The sequence below is a fragment of the Heteronotia binoei genome, chromosome 9, assembly GCF_032191835.1.
Source record: "Heteronotia binoei isolate CCM8104 ecotype False Entrance Well chromosome 9, APGP_CSIRO_Hbin_v1, whole genome shotgun sequence".
Classification (NCBI taxonomy): domain Eukaryota; kingdom Metazoa; phylum Chordata; class Lepidosauria; order Squamata; family Gekkonidae; genus Heteronotia; species Heteronotia binoei.
Genome location: NC_083231.1, coordinates 109,867,244 through 109,891,479, shown reverse-complemented (window position 1 = coordinate 109,891,479; position 24,236 = coordinate 109,867,244). Strand labels below are relative to the sequence as shown.

The 24,236-nt window shown below is 49.8% G+C and overlaps 1 protein-coding gene across 1 annotated transcript in view; it reads left to right on the top strand.

The window, feature by feature from the left end:
• Positions 1-24,236, top strand: part of LOC132577617 (coiled-coil domain-containing protein 158-like) — a 67,880-nt gene that overhangs the window by 20,069 nt on the left and 23,575 nt on the right. The window contains exons 6-15 of the mRNA XM_060247406.1: positions 2,183-2,259; positions 3,855-3,965; positions 5,971-6,085; positions 8,185-8,304; positions 10,248-10,445; positions 12,535-13,017; positions 16,998-17,166; positions 18,264-18,416; positions 19,658-19,770; positions 22,520-22,678. Of these exons, the coding sequence (XP_060103389.1) occupies positions 2,183-2,259; positions 3,855-3,965; positions 5,971-6,085; positions 8,185-8,304; positions 10,248-10,445; positions 12,535-13,017; positions 16,998-17,166; positions 18,264-18,416; positions 19,658-19,770; positions 22,520-22,678 (1,698 nt within the window). The remainder of the gene's footprint in view (positions 1-2,182; positions 2,260-3,854; positions 3,966-5,970; positions 6,086-8,184; positions 8,305-10,247; positions 10,446-12,534; positions 13,018-16,997; positions 17,167-18,263; positions 18,417-19,657; positions 19,771-22,519; positions 22,679-24,236) is intronic.

The following is a 24,236-nucleotide window of genomic DNA, read 5'->3' as shown; positions in this document are numbered from 1 at the left end:
CTCAATTGTTATGAGGGCCAGATCTGACATAAATGAAACCTTGTCAGGCCGGGCTGTGTGGGTACCTATTTAAGATTAGGTAGCAGAGATATAAAGTTTTTACACGAGCACAACTAAAGTTTTTTTTTAACTTAATATAGGCTTAAAACATTAGCACCTTTTGGTCTTAAAGGTGCTTTTTTTGTATTTCTCCCGTGAGATTCAAGGAACTGGGCAAAGGAAGCTCTGGCTCTTTCCCTCCCTCCTCTGGGGACCAGAAGGGGGAGGAGCTTCAGCCAATAGAGAATATCGAGGTTTTGCTCTGTAGCTCCTGTGCAATTCAGCAAGCCTTGGAAAGCAAGTTGAGATGCAGAAGGAAGCAAGAGAGGGAGAAGGAAGCAGACAAGAGCCAGTTGCTCCGAGGCCTGATTCGGCCCCCGGGCAGCATGTTTGCCACCCTTGGCCAAGGATTTTCGCCTCCTACTGGCAGCCCCTCTGCCATTCAGTTGGCCAGCAGGTGAAAAAATAAGGTAAAAATCACTGTCACATCCGTGATGGGACATCATTTCCAGGGAGACTGCGGGAATGACGTCACGCTGCTGTAGAAAGCTGTGGGGAAAACCACAAAGTTTCTGCTGAATTCCTAGAGTGGCGTGGCATCACTTCTGGGTTTGCCCTGGAAATGACATCCTGCAACGGACATGAAGGCAGCACCCCCTGCGTCACCCCGCCTCCCAGTCCCCTGCCAGGTGCTAGCCAGAAGCTGGCAACCCTAATAAGAGCGGAGGTTTCTCAGCTGTGTGTGTGTGTGGAAAGGGACTAGTGGCATAACTCGGGTCAGATATAATAGTCTGACCCTTAAGCAGGTCATGGGAGCACACTATAGCAGGTGTGGCCAACGGTAGCTCTCCAGATGTTTTTTTGCCTACAACTCCCATCAGCCTCAGCCAGCATGGCCAATGGAGAGCCAGTTTGGTGTAGTGGTTAAGTGTGCGGACTCTTATCTGGGAGAACCGGGTTTGATTCCCCACTCCTCTACTTGCACCTGCTGGAATGGCCTTGGGTCAGCCATAGCTCTGGCAGAGGTTGTCCTTGAAAGGGCAGCTGCTGTGAGAGCCCTCTGTAGCCCCAGCTACTTCACAGGGTGTCTATCTTCTGAGAGCCAGTTTGGTGTAGTGGAGAGCCAGTTTGGTGTAGTGGTTAAGTGTGCGGACTTTTATCTGGGAGAACCGGGTTTGATTCCCCACTCCTCTACTTGCACCTGCTGGAATGGCCTTGGGTCAGCCATAGCTCTGGCAGAGGTTGTCCTTGAAAGGGCAGCTGCTGTGAGAGCCCTCTCCAGCCCCACCCACCTCACAGGGTGTCTGTTGTGGGGGAGGAAGGGAAAGGAGATTGTGAGCCGCTCTGAGACTCTTCGGAGTGGAGGGCGGGATATAAATCCAATATCTTCTTCTTCTTCTTCTAGGCAAAAAAACATCTGGAGAGCTACCGTTGGCCACCCCTGTTCTATAGGACCCTTCCCCCCCTGCAGCCTGGCAAAAACTCATGTCTGTACTGTAACAAGAGGATTCAATACCCTGTTTAATAAGATAGATTCAACCAACCATTGTAATCCTAACTGTGATGCAATCATTTTTTGAAGCGGTGGCCACGTTTCTAGTGCACAGTTCAACATGGCTTGGAAATAGTTGGTACTTAAGTAGGTACAGAGTGGTGCAGAGTGGTAAAGCTGCAGTCCGAGCTCTCTGCTCACAACCTGAGTTCAAGCTGGGTAGAAGCTGGGTTCAGGTAGCTGGCTCCAGGTTGACTCAGCCTTCCATCCTTCTGAGGTCGGTCAGATGAGTCCCCAGCTTGCTGGGGGTAAAGTGTAGATGACTGGAGAAGGCAATGGCAAACCACCCCGTAAAAAGTCTGCTGTGAAAACATCGTGATGTGACATCACCCCAGAGTCAGAAATGACTGGTGCTTGCACAGGGGACTACCTTTACCTTTAAGTAGGTACAACTGTTCTGAAGAGTTAAATTTGAGTCTAGTGATACTTTGGAGACCGATGTTTTCGGGAGTGTTACGCTTTCAGGAATCAGAACCATAAATGGGCCAAAGAGTCCTCTTCATTTTTGAGCAACTGGTCCTTTTTGTGGCATTTTCATGTAAACCGTATGTGGTTGCTGGGCTGTAAATTGTAATAATTTATTAACCACAGCTGGAAGAGCAGCTGGAACGGATGAAGAAAGAGTCAGATTCCAAAACCGAACTTCTGCTTCAGCAGCATCAAGAAAGGTACGTTGTCTTGTTTTCTCCCTGAATAGAATTGGATGCGTAAAGAACGCTGCTGCGTGCCTGATGGGAGATTACACTGAAAACCAGTTTGAGGGAATCTGTAAATCCGTATACAGCTGATTTTATTTAGGGGGTGCCCCTGAAGATCCTCAGGATGTGTCAGGTTCTGAGGAAGGAGGGGGGCGTTCCCCTGCTGAGAGTAAATCCTCCATTTTCTCCTCCTTCCCTTTCCTTGTTTGTATCAACTCTTCTCATCCTGAAGAGTTTTTTGGGAGAGCCCATTTGGTGTAGTGGTTAAGTGTGGGGACTCTTATCTGGGAGAACCGGGTTTGATTCCCCACTCCTCCACTTGCACCTGCTGGAATGGCCTTGGGTCAGCCATAGCTCTGGCAGGACTTGTTCTTGAAAGGGCAGCTGCTGTGAGAGCCCTCTCAGCCCCACCCACCTCACAGGGTGTCTGTTGTGGGGGGGAGAAGATAAAGGAGATTGCAAGCTGCTCTCTGATTCAGAGAGAAGGGCAGAGTATAAATCTGCAGTCTTCTTCTTCTTCTTCATATTTACCATTTGTAGCAAGAGCCTCTTCTCCCCCTTTCTGTCCTTTTTGTTGATGTTGGTGACACTGTCATAAGAACAATACCAGAAGCAGATTGCCGCTTTCTGTCAGTTTCCGGGGAGCGCCGGTGGGAGGATGCTGTTGCCATGTTCCTGCTTGTGGGCTTCCTAAAGGCAGCCAATGAAGAAGGGCACTTCATAGGTTCTTAGGACATCCAGCCAATAGGGAGCGCTCGTTAAGCTGCGACTGCCGCTAGGGCTTTGCTGTTGGGTTTCCGGGGCTTGGCTCTTCCTGCTCCCCGCCACTGCTACAGCCACCACTGGCGCCACATTGAGCGATTGTAGGGTTGCCCGGTCCAATTCAAGAAATATCTGGGGACTTTGGGAGTGGAGCCAGGAGAAGTTGGGGTGGAGCCAGGAGACATAGGGATGGAGCCAAGATCAAGGCTGTGACAAGCATAATTGAACTCCAAAGGGAGTTCTGGCCATCACATTTAAAAGGACGGCACATCTTTTCAATGCCTTCCTTCCATAGGAAGTAATGAAGGATAGGGGCACCTTCTTTTGGGGCTCATAGAATTGGGCCCCCTGGTCCAATCGTTTTGAAACTTGGGGGATGTTTTGGGGAGAGGCACTAGATGCTGTACGGAAAATTTGGTGCCTCTACCTCAAAAAACTGCCCCCCCAGAGCCCCAGATACCCGTGGATCAATTCTCCATTATTTTCTATGAGAATAAATCTCCCTAGGGAATAATAAGAGTTCCCAGCAGACATTTCCCTCCCCTTCCCCCGCTTTCTGACGACCCTGAAGTGGGGGGAGGGTCTCCAAACCGGGGGATCCCCTGCCCCCACCTGGGGATTGGCAACCCTAAGCAATTGGTGCTTTAGCACGTGGTCAATTTTTGGCTTCTGACTTCTCTTTAAGCCAATCGTTGATGTTCTCCTGTTCTTTCCCTCTGTCTTGGGGGGGAGGGGGGGAGAGATTCTCCCTTTCTGATGTTCTCATTGATATTCTCTTTCTCCCTGTCTTGGGAAAAAAAAAGCGTCGAAAGATTGATAAGCGAACACGAAATGGAGCTGGAGATGCTGAACGAAAAAGCGGACACTTCCCACAGCCACATGGTCAACATCCAAAGCCAGCTGGAAAGCGTTCAGTAGGTCTCATAAGAATACCTTCCTAGGACTTCACTGCAAGGCGCCTAATGCAAACTGTTCCTCCCATCTACTTTGTCAATAACGGCTGATCGCTTTCTTGTTTAAACAGGGTTCAAGATTAGTTCAGCCTTTTTTTACGTATATATAAAAATACATTTTGGAATGAAAAACAATACATGACTGTTGAGTGAGAGGGGCCGTGACTCCAGTGGCAGAGCCCCTGCTTTGCATGCATAAAGGTCCCGGGTTCAATTCCAGACATTTCTGTTAAAAGGATCCAATAGTATCCTTTAGGTGTGGCGTAGTCACACGCAAGACACAAGACAGCCTTTATTGGCATATATAAGAACATAAGATAGAGGGCTGGTCAGGTTACATATTAAAAGAATGCATAATACATACAGAATCCATAATCCATACATACATAATCCATAAAGGAAGGTGTGGTGTAGCGGTTCAGAGCAGCGGACTCTAATCCGGAGAGCTGGGTTTGATTCCCCGCTCCTCCTGCACCTGAAGCCTGTTAAGTGACCTTGGGCCAGTCTCAGTTCTCTCTGAACTTTCTCTGCCTCACCAGGTGCCTGTTGTGGGGAGAGGAAAGGGCAACTAGAATGATTAAAGGGCTGGAACACTTTCCCTATGAAGAAAAGTTGACACGCTTGGGGCTCTTTAGCTTGGAGAAACGTCGACTGCAGGGTGACATGATAGAGGTTTACAAGATTATGCATGGGATGGAGAAAGGAGAGAAAGAAGTCCTTGTCTCCCTTTCTCACAATACAAGAACTCGTGGGCATTCGATGAAATTGCTGAGCAGACAGGTTAAAACGGATAAAAGGAAGTCCTTCTTCACCCAAAGGGTGATTAACATGTGGAATTCACTGCCACAGGAGGTGGTGGCGGCCACAAGCATAGCCAACTTCAAGAGGGGTTTGGATAAAAATATGGAGCAGAGGTCCATCAGTGGCTATTAGCCACAGTGTGTGTGTGTGTGTGTATAAAATTTTTTGCCACTGTGTGACACAGAGTGTTGGACTGGATGGGCCACTGGCCTGATCCAACATGGCTTCTTTTATGTTCTTAGAGGAAGGGAAGGTGACTGATTGTAAGCGACTTTGAGACTCCTTAGGGAAGGGGAAAGCAGGGTATAAATACTAACTCTTCTTCTAAAACAGAGCTTCTGCCAGTTGTTAGACAGCGTGGAGCTTGATAAATCTGTGGTGTGAGTCCGTATGCAGTCTTAAGTATAAATCAGTGGTGTGAGTATACAGTCTAAGAGCCAGTGTGGTGCAGCAGTTAAAGTGTCCGTTTAGGATCTGAGAGATCCCGGTTCAAATCGCCACTGTGCCGTGGAAATTCTCAGAGCCACATCTGTTTTGTCCCAGTAGGAGGTTCCTTCCAGCAGATTAGGTGTTCCAGCTGACAGATTTCCACTTCATTAGCGGTGTCCTGGGGTTCCCCCCCTCATCTCGTAGCGATGAATCCCATAAGTCAGGGGTAGCCAATGGTAGCTCTCCAGATGTTTTTTTTTTGCCTACAGCTCCCATCAGCCCCAGCCATTGGCCATGCTGGCTGGGGCTGATGGGAGTTGTAGGCAAAAAAACCATCTGGAGAGCTACCCTCGGCCACCCCTGCCATAAGTTATTCAGACAGTGATGTTATATAGCAAGACTACCATTTTCTAAGGCCAGCTGACTACGGTTTCCATCCTCCAGGGAGTACCCCTCACTCTTACAATTGATATCCAGAAAAGAAAGATCAGTTTTGCTGGAGAAAATGGCAGCTTTGGAGGGAGGGTGGACTCTGTGGCATTATCTCGCCTTGAAGTCCTTCTCCTCTCCAAACCTTACCCCCGGTTCCACCCTCAAAATCTCCAGGTGTTTCCCAACTCAGAGCTGGTAACCTTACATAACGACTGAGCTGTATGTTACCCTTCCTTTTTTAAAAAAAACTGGGTGTTCTCATTGTCTTTTCCTTCCATTCCTCCCCCCCCCCCCCCCCCCGCAGAGAACAAGCGAGGAAGCAGAGTTCTCTGTACATCCGGCAGATCAGTCAGCTGGAAGACACAGTTTCTCAGCTGCATTCGGAGCTTCGAGAAACAAGGAGGATGTCTGAAGACAAGGTGAGGGACGGGGAGGGACGGTGGCTCAATGGTAGAGCATCTGCTTGGTAAGCAGAAGGTCCCAGGTTCAATCCCCGGCATCTCCAACTAAAAGGGTCCAGGCAAATAGGCATGAAAAACCTCAGCTTGAGACCCTGGAGAGCCGCTGCCAGTCTGAGTAGACAATACTGACTTTGATGGACCGAGGGTCTGATTCAGTATAAGGGAGCTTCATATGTTCATATATGTGAGTGCAAAAAATGCCTGTGGGAGCATCTTCGGTGGAGTTGTGTGCATGCCCACGTTGTAGGTTCTTTGTGACCCAAGCTCTTAGGTACCCTTGGAGGTTTGGCTCTTGTTCAGGTGTAGAATGGCCTTTTGCTCCAATGCAGGGGTCCCCAACCTGACACTGTGTGATGGACACAGCTGCAAAATGGCTGCCACCTTCCGTCACACAGTGTAGATGCTTAGACTGTGGCTGCGGTAGGATTGCCAAGTCTCCTTGTCGCACTGGTGGGGGGATTTTGGGGGCATTCCAGGACATCCCCAACGTGATGACATCCTCTGGAAGTGATGTCATCACATCAGGGATGTTGCACAGCAACGCTCTGTTCAGTGGGCAGAACTCTATGGTATAACTGGCTTCAGATAATATTTTTGCCTTCAGACCAGAGCATCGCCACGTGACTGCCCCGACGTGATGATATCAGTTCCAGGTGATGTCATTACATTGGGGACGTCCCACAGCGACATTGCTGTTTGGTGGTGGCGTTTCTTCCACCAGCTAGCTGGCTGATGGTGGACAGAAGCTCCAAAAACTGGGGGGACCCCCACTGGGGCCTGGGGAGTGGCAACCCTAGGTGGCAGTAGCTGCCAAAGCAGAAGTTTTAAAAATCTGCACAAGCAGATCTCTAGCGGCCAGTCAGAAGCTTAGCCGGGCAATAGCCTAATCTAGGTCACACCCACTTGCTAAAAGCACTTGGTGGTTGCCAGGGAAGGTGTAAATGGGCATCGTGAAGCTCACGGGCACCCGCGTTGGAGACCTCTATTCTAACAAAGAGCCAGTTTGGTGTAGTGGTTAAGTGTGCGGACTCTTATCTGGGAGAACCGAGATTGATTCCCCACTCCTCCACTTGCAGCTGCTGGAATGGCCTTGGGTTAGCCAGAACTCTTGCATGGTTGTCCTTGAAAGGGCAGCTGCTGTGAGAGCCCTCTTAGCCCCACCCACCTCACAGGGTGTCTGTTGTGGGGGGAGAAGATATGAGATTGTAAGCTGCTCTGAGTCTCTGATTCATAGAGAAGGGCGGGGTATAAATCTGCAGTCGTCTTCTTTTGTTGTATTTCTCCTATGGAATCCAGGGAGCTGGGAAAGGAAGCTCTGGCTCTTTCCGCCCTGAGCTCTGGCTCTGAGCCGCCCTGAGCCTGCCTTTGGCAGGGGAGGGCGGGATACAAAAATAAATTATTATTATTATTATTATTATTATTATTATTATTATTATTATTATTATTATTATTATTATTATTATTATTATTATTATTATTATTATTATTATTATTTCCTTCCTTCCCCAGAGGACCAGGAGGGAGAAGAGCCTCAGCCAATAGAAGGAAGAGAGGCTTGGCTCAGTAGCTTTGCCATGAGATTGAGAGAGCCTGGAAAAACAAGCTCTACCTCTTCCCTCCTTCCTCCCCAAGGGAGGAGCCTCAGCCAGTGGAGAAAATAGAGGTTTTGCTCTGTAGCTCCTGTGCAATTGAGCAAGCCTTGCAAAGCAAGCTGTGATGCAGAAGGAAGCAAGAGAGAGGGAGAAGGAAGCAGTTGACAGCCAGTTGCTAGGGGGCCTAACAGAAGCCCTCTGGGGGCCTGATTTGGCCCCCGGGCCGCATGTTTGACACCCCTGGCTTAAACATGTGCCAGTTGGTTTGCAAAAAAACTTAAAGCTGAGAGTCTCAGGAGACGACCATGTTCTTCCTCTTGGTTTTTTTGGGGTGGGGTGGGGGGTGGGGTTGGTGATGGTGATGGTGTAGAAACAGCCATAGAATTCACAGAGACTTGGTCTTCCCAATGGAAAGTTGCCATAAGCCCAACTTTTATTCAGTGCATGTGTTTATCGCTATCTTAGATTGAGGATCTAGAGAAGCAGCTGTTTTTGGCTCGTTCCGAGATGTCCGAGGCTCAGAGCGAAAGAGACCAGTTCAGCCAGGAAAGCGGAAATCTGGATGATCAGATTCAACAGCTAACGGTAGGAAACCAAGAGGGAAATAGCAGATATGTATCAGTTGCTTTCAGTCCCCCCCCCCCCCCAAAGTGCACTACAAGTAACTCATACAACATCCTTGCAATGCAGGCCAATTTCCTTATCCTGGGGGTGCAGATAGGGCACTCAGGCTGACTTGCCTACGGCCACAGCTTTATTACTTAACTCCTGGCTGAGGTGAGATTTAATTGAAGGGCTTCATGGACTGTAGTTCCACCTCTTACTCACACAATATATATTGTGGTTCGATCCAAAATCAGGGATTGTGGAATCCTAGAATCCCAGAGTTGGAAGGGGCCATACAGGCCATCTAGTCCAACCCCCTGCTCAGTGCAGGATCAGCCTTGAGCAGGGGTGGCCAAACTTGCTTAACATAAGAGCCACGTAGAATAAATGTCAGATGTTTGAGAGCCGCAAGACATGAATGTCAGGTGTTTGGGAGAAAGAAGGAAGGAAAATAGATGGGGAGAGAGAGATGGAAAGAAAGCAATTTTAACTTTAAATGCATTCTCCAAGCCGATGGCTGGTTTGACTCGGAGAGGTGATTTAAAGAGACAAATGCCTTCTCCAAGCCAGCCAATGGGGTGGTGGGGGCTCCAAGAGCCACACAAGATGTGTGAAAGAGCCACATGTGGCTCCCGAGCTGCAGTTTGGCCACATCTGGCCTAGACTATCCCTGACAAGTGTTTGTTCAGCTGCTGCTTAAAGATTGTAGTTCAATCCAAATTTAAATAGATCTTTTATATGGGAAAGATATGGGAAGAGAAACAAATCTACTCGCAAAGATAGAAATAAACAGAGCAGAATGCACTGCACCCACACCTTTTGAAACATATAATATATGCCTTCCAGCAATTTACATCAGGGTGTGGCAAGAAAGGTGCCACTGGACTCAAACGGTTCTGTTTGTTCGCATAGATTCGGTTCGTATTCACATTGTGGTCAAAAGGAGAGAGAGAAGCCTAATCTAAAGAGTGCTCTCCCTATCTCTCCCCCACCCACCTGCTCACCTGCCAGCATGGCCCCCAAGCACCTATTGGTGCTTGTGGGGGGGCACAGTGAGAGGGCTTATAGTGCCCTGGCCCCACTGATGGACCTCCTGATGGCACCTGTTTTTTTTTGGACCACTGTGTGACACAGAGCATTGGACTGAATGGGCCACTGGCCTGATCCAACATGGCTTCCCTTATGTTCTTATGTTGGAACTCTCTGTCTGGGGCAGTGATGCTCTGTATTCTTGGTGCTTGGAAGGGGCAACAGGGTGAGGACTTCTAGTTCCCTGGCCCCACTGATGGACCTCCTGATGGCACCTGGTTTTTTTGGACCACTGTGTGACACAGAGCATTGGACTGAATGGGCCACTGGTCTGATCCAACATGGCTTCCCTTATGTTCTTATGTCGGAACTCTCTGTCTGGGGCAGTGATGCTCTGTATTCTTGGTGCTGGGGGGGGCACAGTGGGAGGGCTTCTAGTGCCCTGGCCCCACTGATGGACCTCCTGATGGCACCTGTTTTTTTTTGGACCACTGTGTGACACAGAGCGTTGGACCGGATGGGCCATTGGCCCGATCCAACTTGGCTTCTCTTAGATTCTTACGTTGACCATTGCCCACCAGTGCATCCTCTCCCCATGAGCCTTCTCACTTCCCATATCCCAGCCACCGAAATCCTTTGTATGCTCTTTCCCTGGTGTTGCCGGGCAGCTTTGGCAACCAGGTGGCAAGACATCTGCATTAGTGCTAGGAGGGTGATGAAGGGTACAGGGGGCAGCCCTGATCCTGGCCATCCAAACACTTCAGCTGGCTGTTGAATTCCAGCTCTCCCTTGTTTAAGGCAAATCGGTCTGTGGCTTTAGTAAAGACCTGGCTGCAAAGGTTTCCTTCTTTTCAACCACTTCCCCCCTCGCAATGAGTCTGTGCTGCCCCCAGGCCGAGCTGCACCGGACAGACACGGAGCTGAAGCTGGAGAAGGAGCAGAACAAGCGGCTCTGGGACCGCGACACGGGCAGCAGCATCACCATCGACCACCTGCGGAGAGAGCTGGACAACAAGAACATGGAGCTGCAGCGCATGGAGTCCCTCGTCAGCTCCGTGAAGATGGAATGCCAGCAGCAGATGGAAAGGCAGGTCAGTAAAGGCGGGGGGAGCCGAGAGCGGAAGAAACCTCACCGAGTCGGTGGGAAATCCCTCCGCTTTCACAGTGGTGCTTCCAAAATGTTAGAAGACAAATGAGTGCTTCCCCATTTCCCCCAGACACAAAATTGAACCTCGGAGCCAGTTTGCTGTAGTGGTTAAGTGCGCGGACTCTTATCTGGGAGAACTGGGTTGGTTCCCCACTCCTCCACTTGCAGCTGCTGGAATGGCCTTGGGTCAGCCATAGCTCTCTTATCTAGGAGAACTGAGGTTTGATTCCCCACCCTTCCACTGGCAGCTGCTGGAATGGTCTTGGGTCAGCCATAGCTGTGGTAGGAGTTGTTCTTGAAAGGGCAGCTGCTGTGAGAGCTGTCTCAGCCCCACCTATCTCACAGGGTGCCTGTTTTGGGGGAAGAAGGTAAAGGAGATTGTGAGCCGCTCTGAGACTGAGATTCAGAGTCAAGGGTGGGGTATAAATCTACGGTCTTCTTCTTCTACATCACCGCAAACCTGAGCAATGAATCGTGCTCAAAGGCCCTCAGCCTGTATGTCATTATGGAGGAAGGGTGTGGGTACAGACACTGGGCGGCTGTATTGCTGGTTGTGCCAACACATCACTTCCTGTAAAAGCTTATAAGTGGCATAGGGTAACTGTAGGAATCAGTGAAAACGCTGTGGTTTTCCCACAGTGACTGCTGATTCCTAGAGCTACCTTATTTTGTTTTTTACCAGAATTGACATGGCACCGCAGGTGATGCTGTCTTTTTTAAGGATAAAATTCTCTCCCCCACTACTCGGAGTGGGGCTAGGCAACAGAAGCTAGGGGCAGGGATTCTTCTGTCCCAACTGGGGCCTTGGCAGCCTGAGTCTCTATATCCAATCAGGAATATAAAATGAATCCAGTGTCACCTTAAATGACATAACATTTATTCCAGCGTAATCTCATGGCGCAGAGTGGTAAAACTGCAGTACCGTAGTCCGAGCTCTCTGCTCATGACCTGAGTTCGATCCCAGTGGATGTCTAGCCAGCCCAAGCAGGCTTCACTCACCCGGGGCTCTCCTTTCTTGCGTTGGGTTGCTTTTGGCTTATGGCGCGGGGGGGGGGGGGGGTAAAATTGCAGTACCGCAGTCCGAGCTCTCTGCTCATGACCTGAGTTCGATCCCAGTAGATGTCTAGCCAGCCCAAGCAGGCTTCACTCACCCGGGGCTCTCCTTTCTTGCGTTGGGTTGCTTTTGGCTTATGGCGCGGGGGGGGTGTAAAACTGCAGTACCGCAGTCCGAGCTCTCTGCTCATGACCTGAGTTCGATCCCAGTGGATGTCTAGCCAGCCCAAGCAGGCTTCACTCACCCGGGGCTCTCCTTTCTTGCGTTGGGTTGCTTTTGGCTTATGGCGCGGGGGGGGGGGTAAAATTGCAGTACCGCAGTCCGAGCTCTCTGCTCATGACCTGAGTTCGATCCCAGTAGATGTCTAGCCAGCCCAAGCAGGCTTCACTCACCCGGGGCTCTCCTTTCTTGCGTTGGGTTGCTTTTGGCTTATGGCGGGGGGGGGGGTAAAACTGCAGTACCGCAGTCCGAGCTCTCTGCTCATGACCTGAGTTCGATCCCAGTGGATGTCTAGCCAGCCCAAGCAGGCTTCACTCACCCAGGGCTCTCCTTTCTTGCATTGGGTTGCTTTTGGCTTACGGCGCCGGGGGGGGGGGGCGTAAAACTGCAGTACCGCAGTCCGAGCTCTCTGCTCATGACCTGAGTTCGATCCCAGTGGATGTCTAGCCAGCCCAAGCAGGCTTCACTCACCCGGGGCTCTCCTTTCTTGCGTTGGGTTGCTTTTGGCTTACGGTGCCGGGGGGGGCATAAAACTGCAGTACCGCAGTCCGAGCTCTCTGCTCATGACCTGAGTTCGATCCCAGTGGATGTCTAGCCAGCCCAAGCAGGCTTCACTCACCCGGGGCTCTCCTTTCTTGCGTTGGGTTGCTTTTGGCTTATGGCGCGTTTCTACAAAACGACCGCTGGGTAGGTCTATTATGAACCTGCCCTGATAGTGTGAAAACTAACTGGGGGGGGGGGGGAATAACTTCCTTTTCAGATGTCTGCGATCAAAGAGAAAAACGAAAGCCTGGAGAAGGCGGCCAGCGTGATCGCCCAGCAAGAGTCCACCAAGGAAACGCTCCATAAGGTTTCCGAGGAGCTGTCGGAAAAGAAGAGGAGGCTGGAGTTGGCAGAGAGGCAAGTGGCAGAGCTGACAGCGTGCCTGAAAGAGAAAGAGAGGACGATCGATCAGATCAACCGGGAAATCCAAACTCTCCGGGCCCGGGTGGACAGCAAGGTGCAGGAGATCCAACAGCTGAAGAGCGAAGACGACCAGCTCCGGATCACGCAGGCCGACTGCGAGGCCCTCAGGCTGCAGGTGAAAGAGAAGGAGAGGGTGATGGAGATCTTGCAGAAGCAAATTGACAACATGACCCAAATCATGGGCCAGCACAGCCGGAAGGCTGGCGCCATGGAGATGGAAAACTCTCAGCTTCTGAAAGAACTCGGTGACAAAAAACAGGAGCTCCAAGCACTTAAGGTTTGTACGTTTCCACTCTCTCTACGTCTAACATGCAGCCCCGCGGCGCAGAGTGGTAAAGCTGCAGTACTGCAGTCTGAACGCTTTGCTCACGACCTGAGTTCGATCCCAGCGGAAGCTGGGTTCAGGTAGCTGGCTTAAGGTTGACTCAGCCTTCCATCCAGGCCCAGCGCGTGGGAGTCTGTGAACTAGACAATTGCCTAGGGCGGTGGTCCCCAAATTTTGGCACCAGGGACCGGCAGCCCGCCCACCGCGGCCCCAGGGCTGGCAGGGTGGGGGAACTGAATTTGGCTTCCCCCCATGCAGCCTCATCGCCCCCACCCCACCCCGTGGTGCCTCCTCCCTCCATTTTTATGATGTTCAGCCAGGGAAAGCACCTTCCGGGCTCTTTAAAAGCTCACCCCCTCCCCGCCGCAAACAGTGGAGCCGCAGCAGCAGTGGCGAGCAACCCGCTGAACAAGCGGTGCAAGGGCAGTGCTGCTTGTTCAGCAGTCGCTCGCCGCTGCTGCAGCAGGGGGAGGGGGTGAGCTTTTAAAGAGCCCAGAAGGCCCTTTCCCTGGCTTAACATTGTAAAAACGGAGGGGGGAGGAGGCGCGTGGGGGGGGTGGGGAGGCTGTGTGGGGGGAAGGGAGGTTGGCGGCCCGGTTGCTGACGGGCCACGGACTGGTACCGGGACTTGGGGACCCCTGGCCTAGGGTGTCAGCTCCCAGCAGACGCCCTGAGCTGGGGAAAATGAAGGGCCGACTGTCCTTTTGCTCTGTGGGATCGGAGGAGCTTCCCCGATTCCTCTGAGCCAAAAGTGGCATTTCCCTTCCATTTCTGGAAAGGAAGCACTGAGTGCCCATCATGATGATGTCACCGTGACGGGGGGGATGGGTGGGGGGAGGCGTGTTGGGGTTCTGCCTTAGGCGCCAGAAACCCTCGCACCAGGCCTGCTTCCATCCTTCCAAGGTCAGCTTGCTGGGGGGAAAGTGTAGATGACTGGGGAAGGCAGTGGCAAACCACCCCATTAAAAAGTCTGCTGAGAAAACGTCGTGATGCGATCACCCCTGAGTCGGAAACGACTGGTCCTCGCAGAGGGGACTACCTTTACCTTTTTACATCTAACACGGGTTTTTTTGAGGGGGGGTGTTTGAAGGTATGGGGGGAAAACACTCCCCACCCCCAAAGGAAAAAAAAACAATATTGCGGGAGGGATTTAACTATAAGCAATACATACTTTCCCTATCAATCGAAACTTCTTTTACTGATTGAACCGCATGAAATGAATTATTTTGTAACTTAGCATATAAAACTGGTGTATTTGGTGTAATCACATAAGATCAGGCCAGAGGCCCATCCAGTCCAACACTCTGTGTCACACAGTGGCCAAAAACCAGGTACCATCAGGAGGTACACTGCTGGGGCCAGAACTCCAAAGCCCTCCCACTGTTGCTCCCCAAACATGAAGAATACAGAGCATCACTGCCCCAGATATAAGTGTTCCCTCTATGCCTTGGGGCTAATAGCCGCTCATGGACCTCAGCTCTTAAGAAACTATGAGAAGCCCTATTGGATCAGGCCGGGGGTCCATCCAGTCCAATACCCTGTGTCACACAGTGGCCAAAACCCAAGTGCTATCAGGAGGTCCACCAGCAGAGTCGGAACTCCAGAAGCCCTCCCACTGCTGCCCCCCAAGCACCAAGAATACAGAGCATCACTGCCCCAGACAGAATGTTCCACTTATTTTTGTTGTTCAGTCGCACAGTCGAGTCCGACTCTTTGCGACCCCATGGACAAAGTCACGCCGGGCCCTCCTGTCTTCCACCATCCTCCGAAGTCTGCTCAAATCTGTGTTAGTTACATCAGTAACACTGTCCAGCCATCTCCTCTTTTGCCGTCCCCTTCTTCTTTGCCCTTCTGTCTTTCCCAGCATCAGGGTCTTCTCCAGTGAGTGCTCCCTTCTCGTTTGCGGCTAATAGCCGCTCATTGATCTCTGCTCCATATTGGCTGAATGTAAAAGTATAAGTGTTTTTGTTTTTTAGTATAAGAAAAATTACAGCCACACCCAGTACTCAAGAAAACTTTGGATACTGTGCACCCTGTGCTGTCATAGGATGTATATCTCCCCGCCCCCCCCCCCGCCATACTTTTTGGCTGTCTGAGAGATGGAAAACTAGAAGCCGAGGTTAGAAAACAAATTCTGTAGTCAACAAAAGAAGAGATTATATTGATTAAACACTCTGGGTGTTTTCGCACTCACCTTCAAGTGGCGCGACCACCCTCCTCACGCCGGCGGATCTGCAGGGATTTCGCATAAGAAGCGCCGGAGCAGCGAAAAGAGCCGGCGACTTCCGTCGCAAAAGCCACTCAAACGTTTTCCTGCTTTTTGGCGGTTTCCGTTTGAGCGGGTTTCGCGACGGAACTTTCCGGCTCTTTTGGCTGCTCCGGCGCTTCTTATGCGAAATCCCTGCAGATCCGCCGGCGTGAGGAGGGTGGTCGCGCCACTTGAAGGTGAGTGCGAAAACACCCTCTCAGTCACAGTAGGTAGGACTACCAGCATATTGGGATAATAAACTTTAAGCGATTTGCCACTATCCTTACCTCGCTCTCTCCTCTTTTCAGCAGGGCTCCCGTCGGATTTCGCACTCCGCCTCTTTCGCACAGCAAACAAGATCCTCTAAAAACCAGTTTCTGTTTGCTGCGTGAAAAAGGCGGAGCCAGTTGCAGCCCCGGGGCAAAGAGTGTGAAAGCCGACAGAACCCCCCACAGAGAAGAGGAGCGTGAGGCTGGTGGGAAATGGGTGCTTGTCACAGTGAAAACCCTGAGCTCGTTAATAACATATCAGCATTAAACTCCTAACAGTGTATTAGTTGTTGCCAAAACTATATACAGTTGAACAAAAAATATTGGGAAATGTTGTCTGTGTCTACAGCAGAGATTCTCAACGCGGTGCCCATGGGCACGATATAGGGCCTCCTGTTCTGACCTGATGGGATAATGGAGTCCCACCTGGTCATAGGTAGCCCAGCTTCTCAGTATCTGAGCAACTAAATCCTTACACAGCCCATCAAGTACATGTAGCACCATATTTTAAGAAGGATATAGACAAGCTGGAACGGGTCCAGAGGAGGACGACAAAGATGGTGAGGGGTCTGGAGACCAAGTCCTATGAGGAAAGGCTGAAGGAGCTGGGCAGGATTAGCCTGGAACGGAAGCAGCTGAGAGGTGATAGGATCACCATCTTCAAGTACTTGAAGGGCTGTAATATAGAGGAGGGTGTGGAGTTGTTTTCTGTGGCCCCAGATGGTGGGACCAGAACTGATGGGTTGAAATTACATCAAAAGAGTTTCCGTCTCAACATTAGGAAGAACTTCCTGACCGTTAGGGCGGTTCCTCAGTGGAACAGGCTTCCTGGGGAGGTGGTAGGCTCTCCTTCCTTGGAGTTTTTTAAACAGAGGCTAGATGGCCATCTGACAGCAATGAAGATGCTGTGAATTTAGGGGGAGGTATTTGTGAGTTTCCTGCATTGTGCAGGGGGTTGGACTGGATGACCCTGGAGGTCCCTTCCAACTCTATGATTCTGTGTCTTTTCCCACTTGAATTTCAGTCATTTGCCTGTTGCTTGCAGCAAGAAGGATTTCCAATTCATCAGGTTTGGGGAAGCTATACCTCCCCCCACTTTTGGGCCACAGATGACTTGACAGAAGGCGTACGCAGGGGTGGAATTCTAGCAGGAGCTCCTTTGCATATTAGGCCACACCCCTCTGATGTAGCCAATCTTCCAAGAGCTTACAAGGCTCTTTTTTGTGAGCTCTTGGAGGATTGGCTACATCAGAGGGGTGTGGCCTAATATGCAAAGGAGCTGCTGCTAGAATTCCACCCCTGGGCATGTGTAGTCGAGTTACTGAAAATGACTTGTGGACTTGCAAGACTGCAAGTTTTATTTCTGCGGTATAAAATCCAAAGTACCAAAGCGAGAACTGGGTTTGCTTCCGTAGTTTTCTCAGGAGAAAAAAGACAACCGGATTCATGAACTAGAGGCCAGCCTGAGTTTGATGGAACTGGAGAAGGTGAAACTGGTAAATGTCAACACCGAGGTGACGCTAGATCGGGACGAGCTGGTGGAGAAAGTGAAATCTAGTCGACTTGAGCTCGCTGCACTCGAAGGTAAAGCGCATGAGATTGCGTGTTCCCCTTCTTCATGTCCTTACATTATTTACTCTCTTCTATGGTCTAGAGAGGGCGTTTTTTGTTGCAAGAGCTCAATATTCGGAGGTGGGGGGAGTATCTCTCCCAAGCATATTTATAATCCCCCAGATAAGCATACCCTGACCTGGATAGCCCCGGCTAGCCTGATTTCATCAGATTTCGGACGCTAAGCAGGGTTGACCCTGGCTAGTATTTGGATGAGAGCCTCGTGGCGCAGCTTTCTACTCTCACAGTCCATCGCCCGTTGGCAGAAAATGCCCTTTGCATTCTGGAGGTCCGAAGCCAGTTATTTTAAAAAAGGGATCTCAGGTCACAGTGCTGCAAAGAAACCACGGCACAATTTACTTGCCGGTTGGGCTTAAACCAGACTGAGCTAGTCTGGCCAGGATAAAGCAGCTGCGTGTGAAAACTTTGCTGGGAGGCGAAATCGCTTGCCCTGGACACGTTGGCCTCAACTTCCCGGGATCCCCTGAAAAAAAGGGGAACCAACTGCTAAGAGATCAAAATGGCCGCTTCTAAGATCAATATGATCCTTGCAGGTGTTTGTTCATCCATGGTTCTTGGCGTCTAGTCTCTGTCTCCTCTCTCTTAAGCTGCTTCCTCAGCCTGCTAAACGCTTCAAACTCCCATTCCAAGTCCCACGTGCCTTCTTGGCCAGCTGCCTTCTGGCATTCCTTGGCATTTGCCAGCCTGTCTTTGCCTCCAGCCTGTCCAGCCAATTCTCTCTTGCTCTTGGTTCTGTCCCGTCTGCCCACTCTTTCCCCAACTGGGCCTTTGACTGATGTGTAGTAACGGCAGGGCTCTTTTTCTAGCAGGAGCTGCTCTGCCTATTAAGCCACGCCCCCCTGATGTAGCCAATCCTCCTGGAGCTTACAGTAGGCCCTGTACTAAGAGCCCTCTAAGCTCTTGGAGGATTGGCTACATCAGGGGGCGTGGCCTAATATACAGAGCAGCTCCAGCTAGAAAAAGAGGCCTGAGTGACGGCATGCCGTTTGTGCCAGAGAAGCGTTCAGCCCATGGATGAAGGACTTCATTTTGCCTCTGATGCCTTGCAGAGGAAATGGATGCAGTCAAGAGTGATTACCGACTGAAAAATGAAGATCTGGAAACTTCTGTGAGCAAGCTGAGGATCCAACTCAAGTCTGCCCAGATTGAGCTGGAACAAACCAGAGCCACTTTAAGGACCATGGAAGGATCTGACGGCCACGGTAATCCCAGCAGCCTTGTTGTTTTTTTGTAGAGGCTGGTTTTGTTTGCAAGAGGAAAACTCGTGTATTGGTTTCCTTTCTGTCTTTTTTTAAATGTAGTTCTTTTTTATTCCGATTTTCTCATGGGGAAACACCCAAGTAATCTTGAATTAGACCTGCGCATTCCATAGAAAGCCATCATGTTGCGGGGACCGAAAGGCCGTAGCTAGGGATAGTCCACGTAAGTGGTTCCAGATAAGCCATTGGGCCTACCTACACTGTATAAAACTGTATAAAATACGGGCACTTTAAGCCTAGTTCACGCCTGGTGCAGGAAGTCCCATTTGTTGCCTGTTAACTTGCTGGAGAGAGACGCATTTAATATTAATAATAATAATAAATTTTTATTTATACCCCGCCCTCCCCGCCGAAGCAGGCTCAGGGCGGCTTACAGGACATGGTGGGTCACACCGTGATATAACTATAAATACAACATAACCATTAAAATACATTTCCTAAAAACAGCAATTAGATTAAAATTTAAAATTTAAATGACAGTATAAATTAATGGCGCTACATTCTTAAGGTACATGTAAACATGGCTTGTTGATGCGATGGTTCCATCTTAATATGCCAGCTGGAAAAGGACGGTTTTGCAAGCCGTACGGAACTGATTAAGGTCCCGCAGGGCCCGCACCTCCTCTGGCAGCTGGTTCCACCATTGGGGTGCTGTTATCGAGAAGGCCCGCTCCCTTGTTGCTTTCAGTTTGGCCTCCTTTGGCCCAGGGATTTTCAGTAGATTTTGTGAACTAGATCTCAGTGCCCTCTGGGGAACATATGGAGAGAGACGGTCCCTAAGGTAGGCAGGTCCTCGGCCATATAGGTCACAATGCTGCAAAATGGCTGCCCAAAGTCCCATCATTCAGAACAACCAAATCCCACCTTGTACAATTACGTATCTCCAGTTTGTTACCTGCAACGTTTCAGAGGGCAGCCAGGTTGGTCTGCAGTAGAACAGCTAGATTCAATTCCAATAGCACGCGAGAGACCAAGAAGATAGGGAGGATATGAGCTTTCATGTGACAAAACTCCCTTATCTCTGACAAAGGACGCTTTGTCTCTTGATAGCTCATGCCACGTAAATACTGTTGCCCTCTAAGGTACCCCTGGACTCAAACCTAACTGTTACCTGTGAAAGGTTTCTGAAAGATCTCATGAAAAGTAAGATGCCACTAATGCATTGGGAATCATGTCTTTTACAGCCATGAAGGTCACCATGGGAATGCAGAAGCAAATCACAGCCAAGAGAGGACAGATCGATGCTTTGCAGAGCAAGATTAAGTTCTTGGAGGAGGCAATGACCCACGCAACTAAGGTCAAAGCAGCTAAAATGCCCAACCTACCTTGATTCCTATAATATAGTGGGGTTCAGCGTATGGAGGAGATGACGTTGCAGTGATCATAGCTTTTATTTAGTTACAGCATGGTAGCGAGTAAGCTAGAAGACTGCTCAACGGGGCCAGCTGTATACAGTCCTGGGTTCCCGCACTATGGACATATGAAGCTGCCTTATACTGAATCAGACCCTGGGTCCATCAAAGTCAGTATTGTCCACTCAGACTGGCAGCGGCTCTCCAGGGTCTCAAGCTGAGGTTTTTCACATTTCTTTGCCTGGACCCTTTTTAGTTGAAGATGCCAGAGATTGAACCTGGGACCTTCTGCTTACCAAGCAGATGCCCTACCACTGAGCATCCACTCCCTCCACTAGAATGCCATTGGATCGTTTGGACCAGCAGGGGGCTTCTGGTTGAGCCAGGGCAGCACGGATTTGGATCCTACGGCCCATTGAGCCAGGGCAGCACGGATTTGGATCCTCAGTCCTCCAGGCTCCAATGAGCCCTGCAAGAACACTGGTAAAGGAACATAAACCTGAGTCCACATACACAACAATTACACATATGGGTTTTTGCTCCATTCCGACTGAAACGGAGGGGGGGAGGTTAGCACCCACACAACTTCCTTCCCTAACTGACCCCTCTCTCCATGTTTCCTGCCTGATTTGGCCCAATCTTTCCCAAATCTGGAAACTAATTTGGGGAGGGAGTGGGGGGGGGGGAACTGCAGTCAAAGTGCGTTTGCACAGTGTGGATGGGAATGTGTGTGTTTCTTAAAGACCAGTCTTCCCCACTCCACTGTTACAGTGTTATACTGATATATCAATGGCCATCTTTTAAATGAAGCTCCCCCCCCCCCTCCCTCAAATCCTGCTGCTGGAGTGTAATGGCTGCGGAGCGAACTGTCAGGGGAAATGTAGGTGAAACATGCTGTGTGGATTCTCTGTGAGCAGACGTGTCTGCATTTGCAATAACAGCAAGAGATCTATGGAGAAGAGTCGCCATGTGGAAGCAGCCTTTATTCTTAAGGGTAGGGAACGTTGGCTCTCCAGATGTTTTTTTTTTCCCTACAACTCCCATCAGCCCCAGCCAGCATGGTGTCCCTCCATCTCCAGCAACATGATTTCTTTTTGAAAGATGTGGGGTTGGATCCAAGGAGCTTTCTGCTGATGAAAAAAAGGAGAGATAATTGTTGACTATATTGGAGAAACAACAACTGAGGTCCCACAAGTGGTCTCAGTGTGGTTAACAACAACGCCATCCCAAACATAGGCTGATTTCACACACGTTGGATAATGTGTGGTTTACCAGTCCATCGCAGCTGGATTTCCCTGTGCAAAACAAGAAAATCTACTTGCTAAAAGTGCCTTGAAAGTGCATTATTCAACACATGTGAAATGAGCCTATATTGTTTCTCAAAAGCCAGACCCATAGAATTCAAGAAGATGTATTCCCCAGTTGTCTCCCTAACTGGTATCACCTTGGCTCACTGGTCAAAATTATATGTTTTGTCTCAGGAAACTTGGTCCTTGCCAGGGCTCATTTGGTAGAAAAAAAGGTGCTGGAGCTCATTAGCACAACTCATTTGCATAACTCATTTGCATATGCCACATACCCCTGATATCACCAGAAGGTGTACTAAATTATATCAGCTCGGCATCTACCTTAAAATGCTTCTTGAATTATAATTGTCCTAATAAAATCTTACTCGCATCATACTTTTAAAATTACTTTCTCCTATGTGGCCATAATGGCATGATGAAGATCTCCGTCTGTCTGCTTTATATGTTTGGGCTATTTTCCCAATTTTTTTTCCGGGGAAAAATATTAGAAAATTTGTCAAATCTTAAGAGTTCAGCAAAATTCTCACGAGGGGCCTGAACAATGGAGCCCAGAAACAAGTGTGTGATGTGGTGGCTAAAAAGGCAAATGCAATTTTGGGCTGTATCAACAGAAGTATAGTGTCCAGATCATGTAATGTGATGGTATCGCTTTACTCTGCTCTGGTAAGATCTCACCTGGAGTATTGTGTTCAGTTTTGGACACCACATTTTAAGAACGATATAGACAAGCTGGAACGTGTCCAGAGGAGGGCGACGAAGATAGTGAGGGGTCTGGAGACCAAGTCCTATGATGAAAGGTTGAAGGAGCTGGGTGTGTTTAGCCTGGAGAGGAGGTGGCTGAGAGGTGATATGATCACCATCTTCAAGTACTTGAAGGGCTGTCATCTAGAGGATGGTGCGAAATTGTTTTCTCTAGCCCCAGAAGGTAGGACCAGAACCAATGGGTTGAAATTAAATCAAAAGAGTTTCCGGCTCAACATTAGGAAGAATTTCCTGACCGTTAGAGCGGTTCCTCAGTGGAACAGGCTTCCTCGGGAGGTGGTGGGCTCTCCTTCCTTGGAGGTTTTTGAACAGAGGCTAGATGGCCATCTGACAGCAATGAGGATCCTGTGAATTTAGGGGGAGGTATTTGTGAGTTTCCTGCATTGTGCAGGGGGTTGGACTAGATGACTCTGGAGATCCCTTCCAACTCTTCGATTCTAAGTATTTTTTCCTTGGGGGGGGATGAAAGAAAGAGCACAGTGAAATTTAGAGGTTCCGGAGCTCCTCTCCTGTGAGCTCCTGCCCAAAATGAGGCTTGGCCCTTGCCCAAAGTTGTTTTTCGTTCAGGTCCTTTGTGAATGGTCTGCCAGTTCACGTCCTGCGCCTTCTTCCTTTGTCCGTGCAGGAGATGCACTGCCTGAAAGAAGAGAGGAACAAGCTGAGTCAGGAGCTGAGCTATCGGTCCTCCTTAAACAACAAGCTGATGGGGGAGCTGGAGCTTCTGAGGTCGCAAGATAAACGTATGAGGGAGAAGCTGGCTACCATGGAGGCAGCCCTTGATAAGGTAGTCGTTCCGTCCGCCTTTCTGTTTCTCTCCAGGCCTGACCTTATCCTCAGGCAGGATAGGCTTAGGAAAGGGCTTGAGCGGTTTCGAAAAACTAATAAATCCCCAGCGCACCCACCTACGCTCAGGTGGGACGCTGCTTGGCAGGGCAAACCTGGAAGGTGGATGCTGTGTTGCTGCAGATTATCTGCAGCCAAAGCTGCAATGCAATTTCCACCTTGCAGGTTAGCCTGCCCCAGTCCCCCAGCAGTGTCCTGCCTGCAGGGGCGGAGGAGCAGCATCTGGGGATTTTGCATTTTTAAAAACAATAACAACAACAACACTTGACTATTCAATAAAAAGGTAAATGTAAAGGTGCAAGCACCGGTCGTTTCCGACTCTGGGGTGACGTCGCATCATGACGTTTTCACGGCAGACATTTGACGGGGTGGTTTGCCATTGCCTTCCCCAGTCATCTACACCAGGGGTGGCCAACGGTAGCTCTCCAGATGTTTTTTGCCTACAACTCCCATCAGCCCCAGCCAGCGTGAGCTACCGTTGGCCACCCCTGATCTACACGTTCCCCCCAGGAAGCTGGGTAATTTCACTGACCTCGGAAGGATAGAAAGCTGAGTCAACCTTGAGTTGGCTATGTGGACCCAGCTTCCGCCAGGATCAAACTCTGGTCGTGATCAGAGAGATTGGACTGCAGTACTGCAACTTTACCGCTCTGCACCACGGGGCTCTTATTGACTATTCATTACACTGGTGTAAAAATAGGGGAACAGGTTTGTTTAATCTTCATCTTTCATTTTAAAAAGTAATGTTCCAGTCCTTCTCCTTCAGTTGCAAATACAAGCCTTTCCCCTTACATCTCCTCATGGGAAGGAAATAAAGACTTACTTTTTTTACGATTCCCAGAATAAAGCAGGGATTTATTTGAGGAGCCCTGTGGTGCAGAGTGGTAAAGCTGCAGTGCTGCAGTCCAAGTTCTGCTCACGACCTGAGCTCCATCCCGGCAGAAGCTGATTTCAGGTAGCCGGCTCAAGGTTGACTCAACCTTCCACCCTTCCGAAGTCAGTAAAAGGAGTACCCAGCTTCTTGGGGGGGAAGTCTAGATGACTGGGGAAGGCAATGGCAAACCACCCCACAAAAAATCTGCCAAGAAAACGTCATGATATGACATCACCCCATGTGTTGGTAACAATCTGTTTCTGGCACAGGGGGACTACCTTTATCTTTAGTCCTCCTCCTTCAAATCCAAATGTATGTCTTTCCCCTTATATCTCCTCATGGGAAGGAAACAGAGACTTGCTTTTTCCTTTTTTTAAAAAGGGACGGTGGCTCAGTGGTAGAGCATCTGCTTGGGAAGCAGAAGGTCCCAGGTTCAATCCCTGGCATCACCAAAAAAGGGTCCAGGCAAGTAGGCGTGAAAAACCTCAGCTTGAGACCCTGGAGAGCCAAGGGATGGTGGCTCAGTGGGAGAGCATCTGCTTGGGAAGCAGAAGGTCCCAGGTTCAATCCCTGGCATCTCCAAGAAAGGGTCCAGGCAAATAGGTGTGAAAAACCTCAGCTTGAG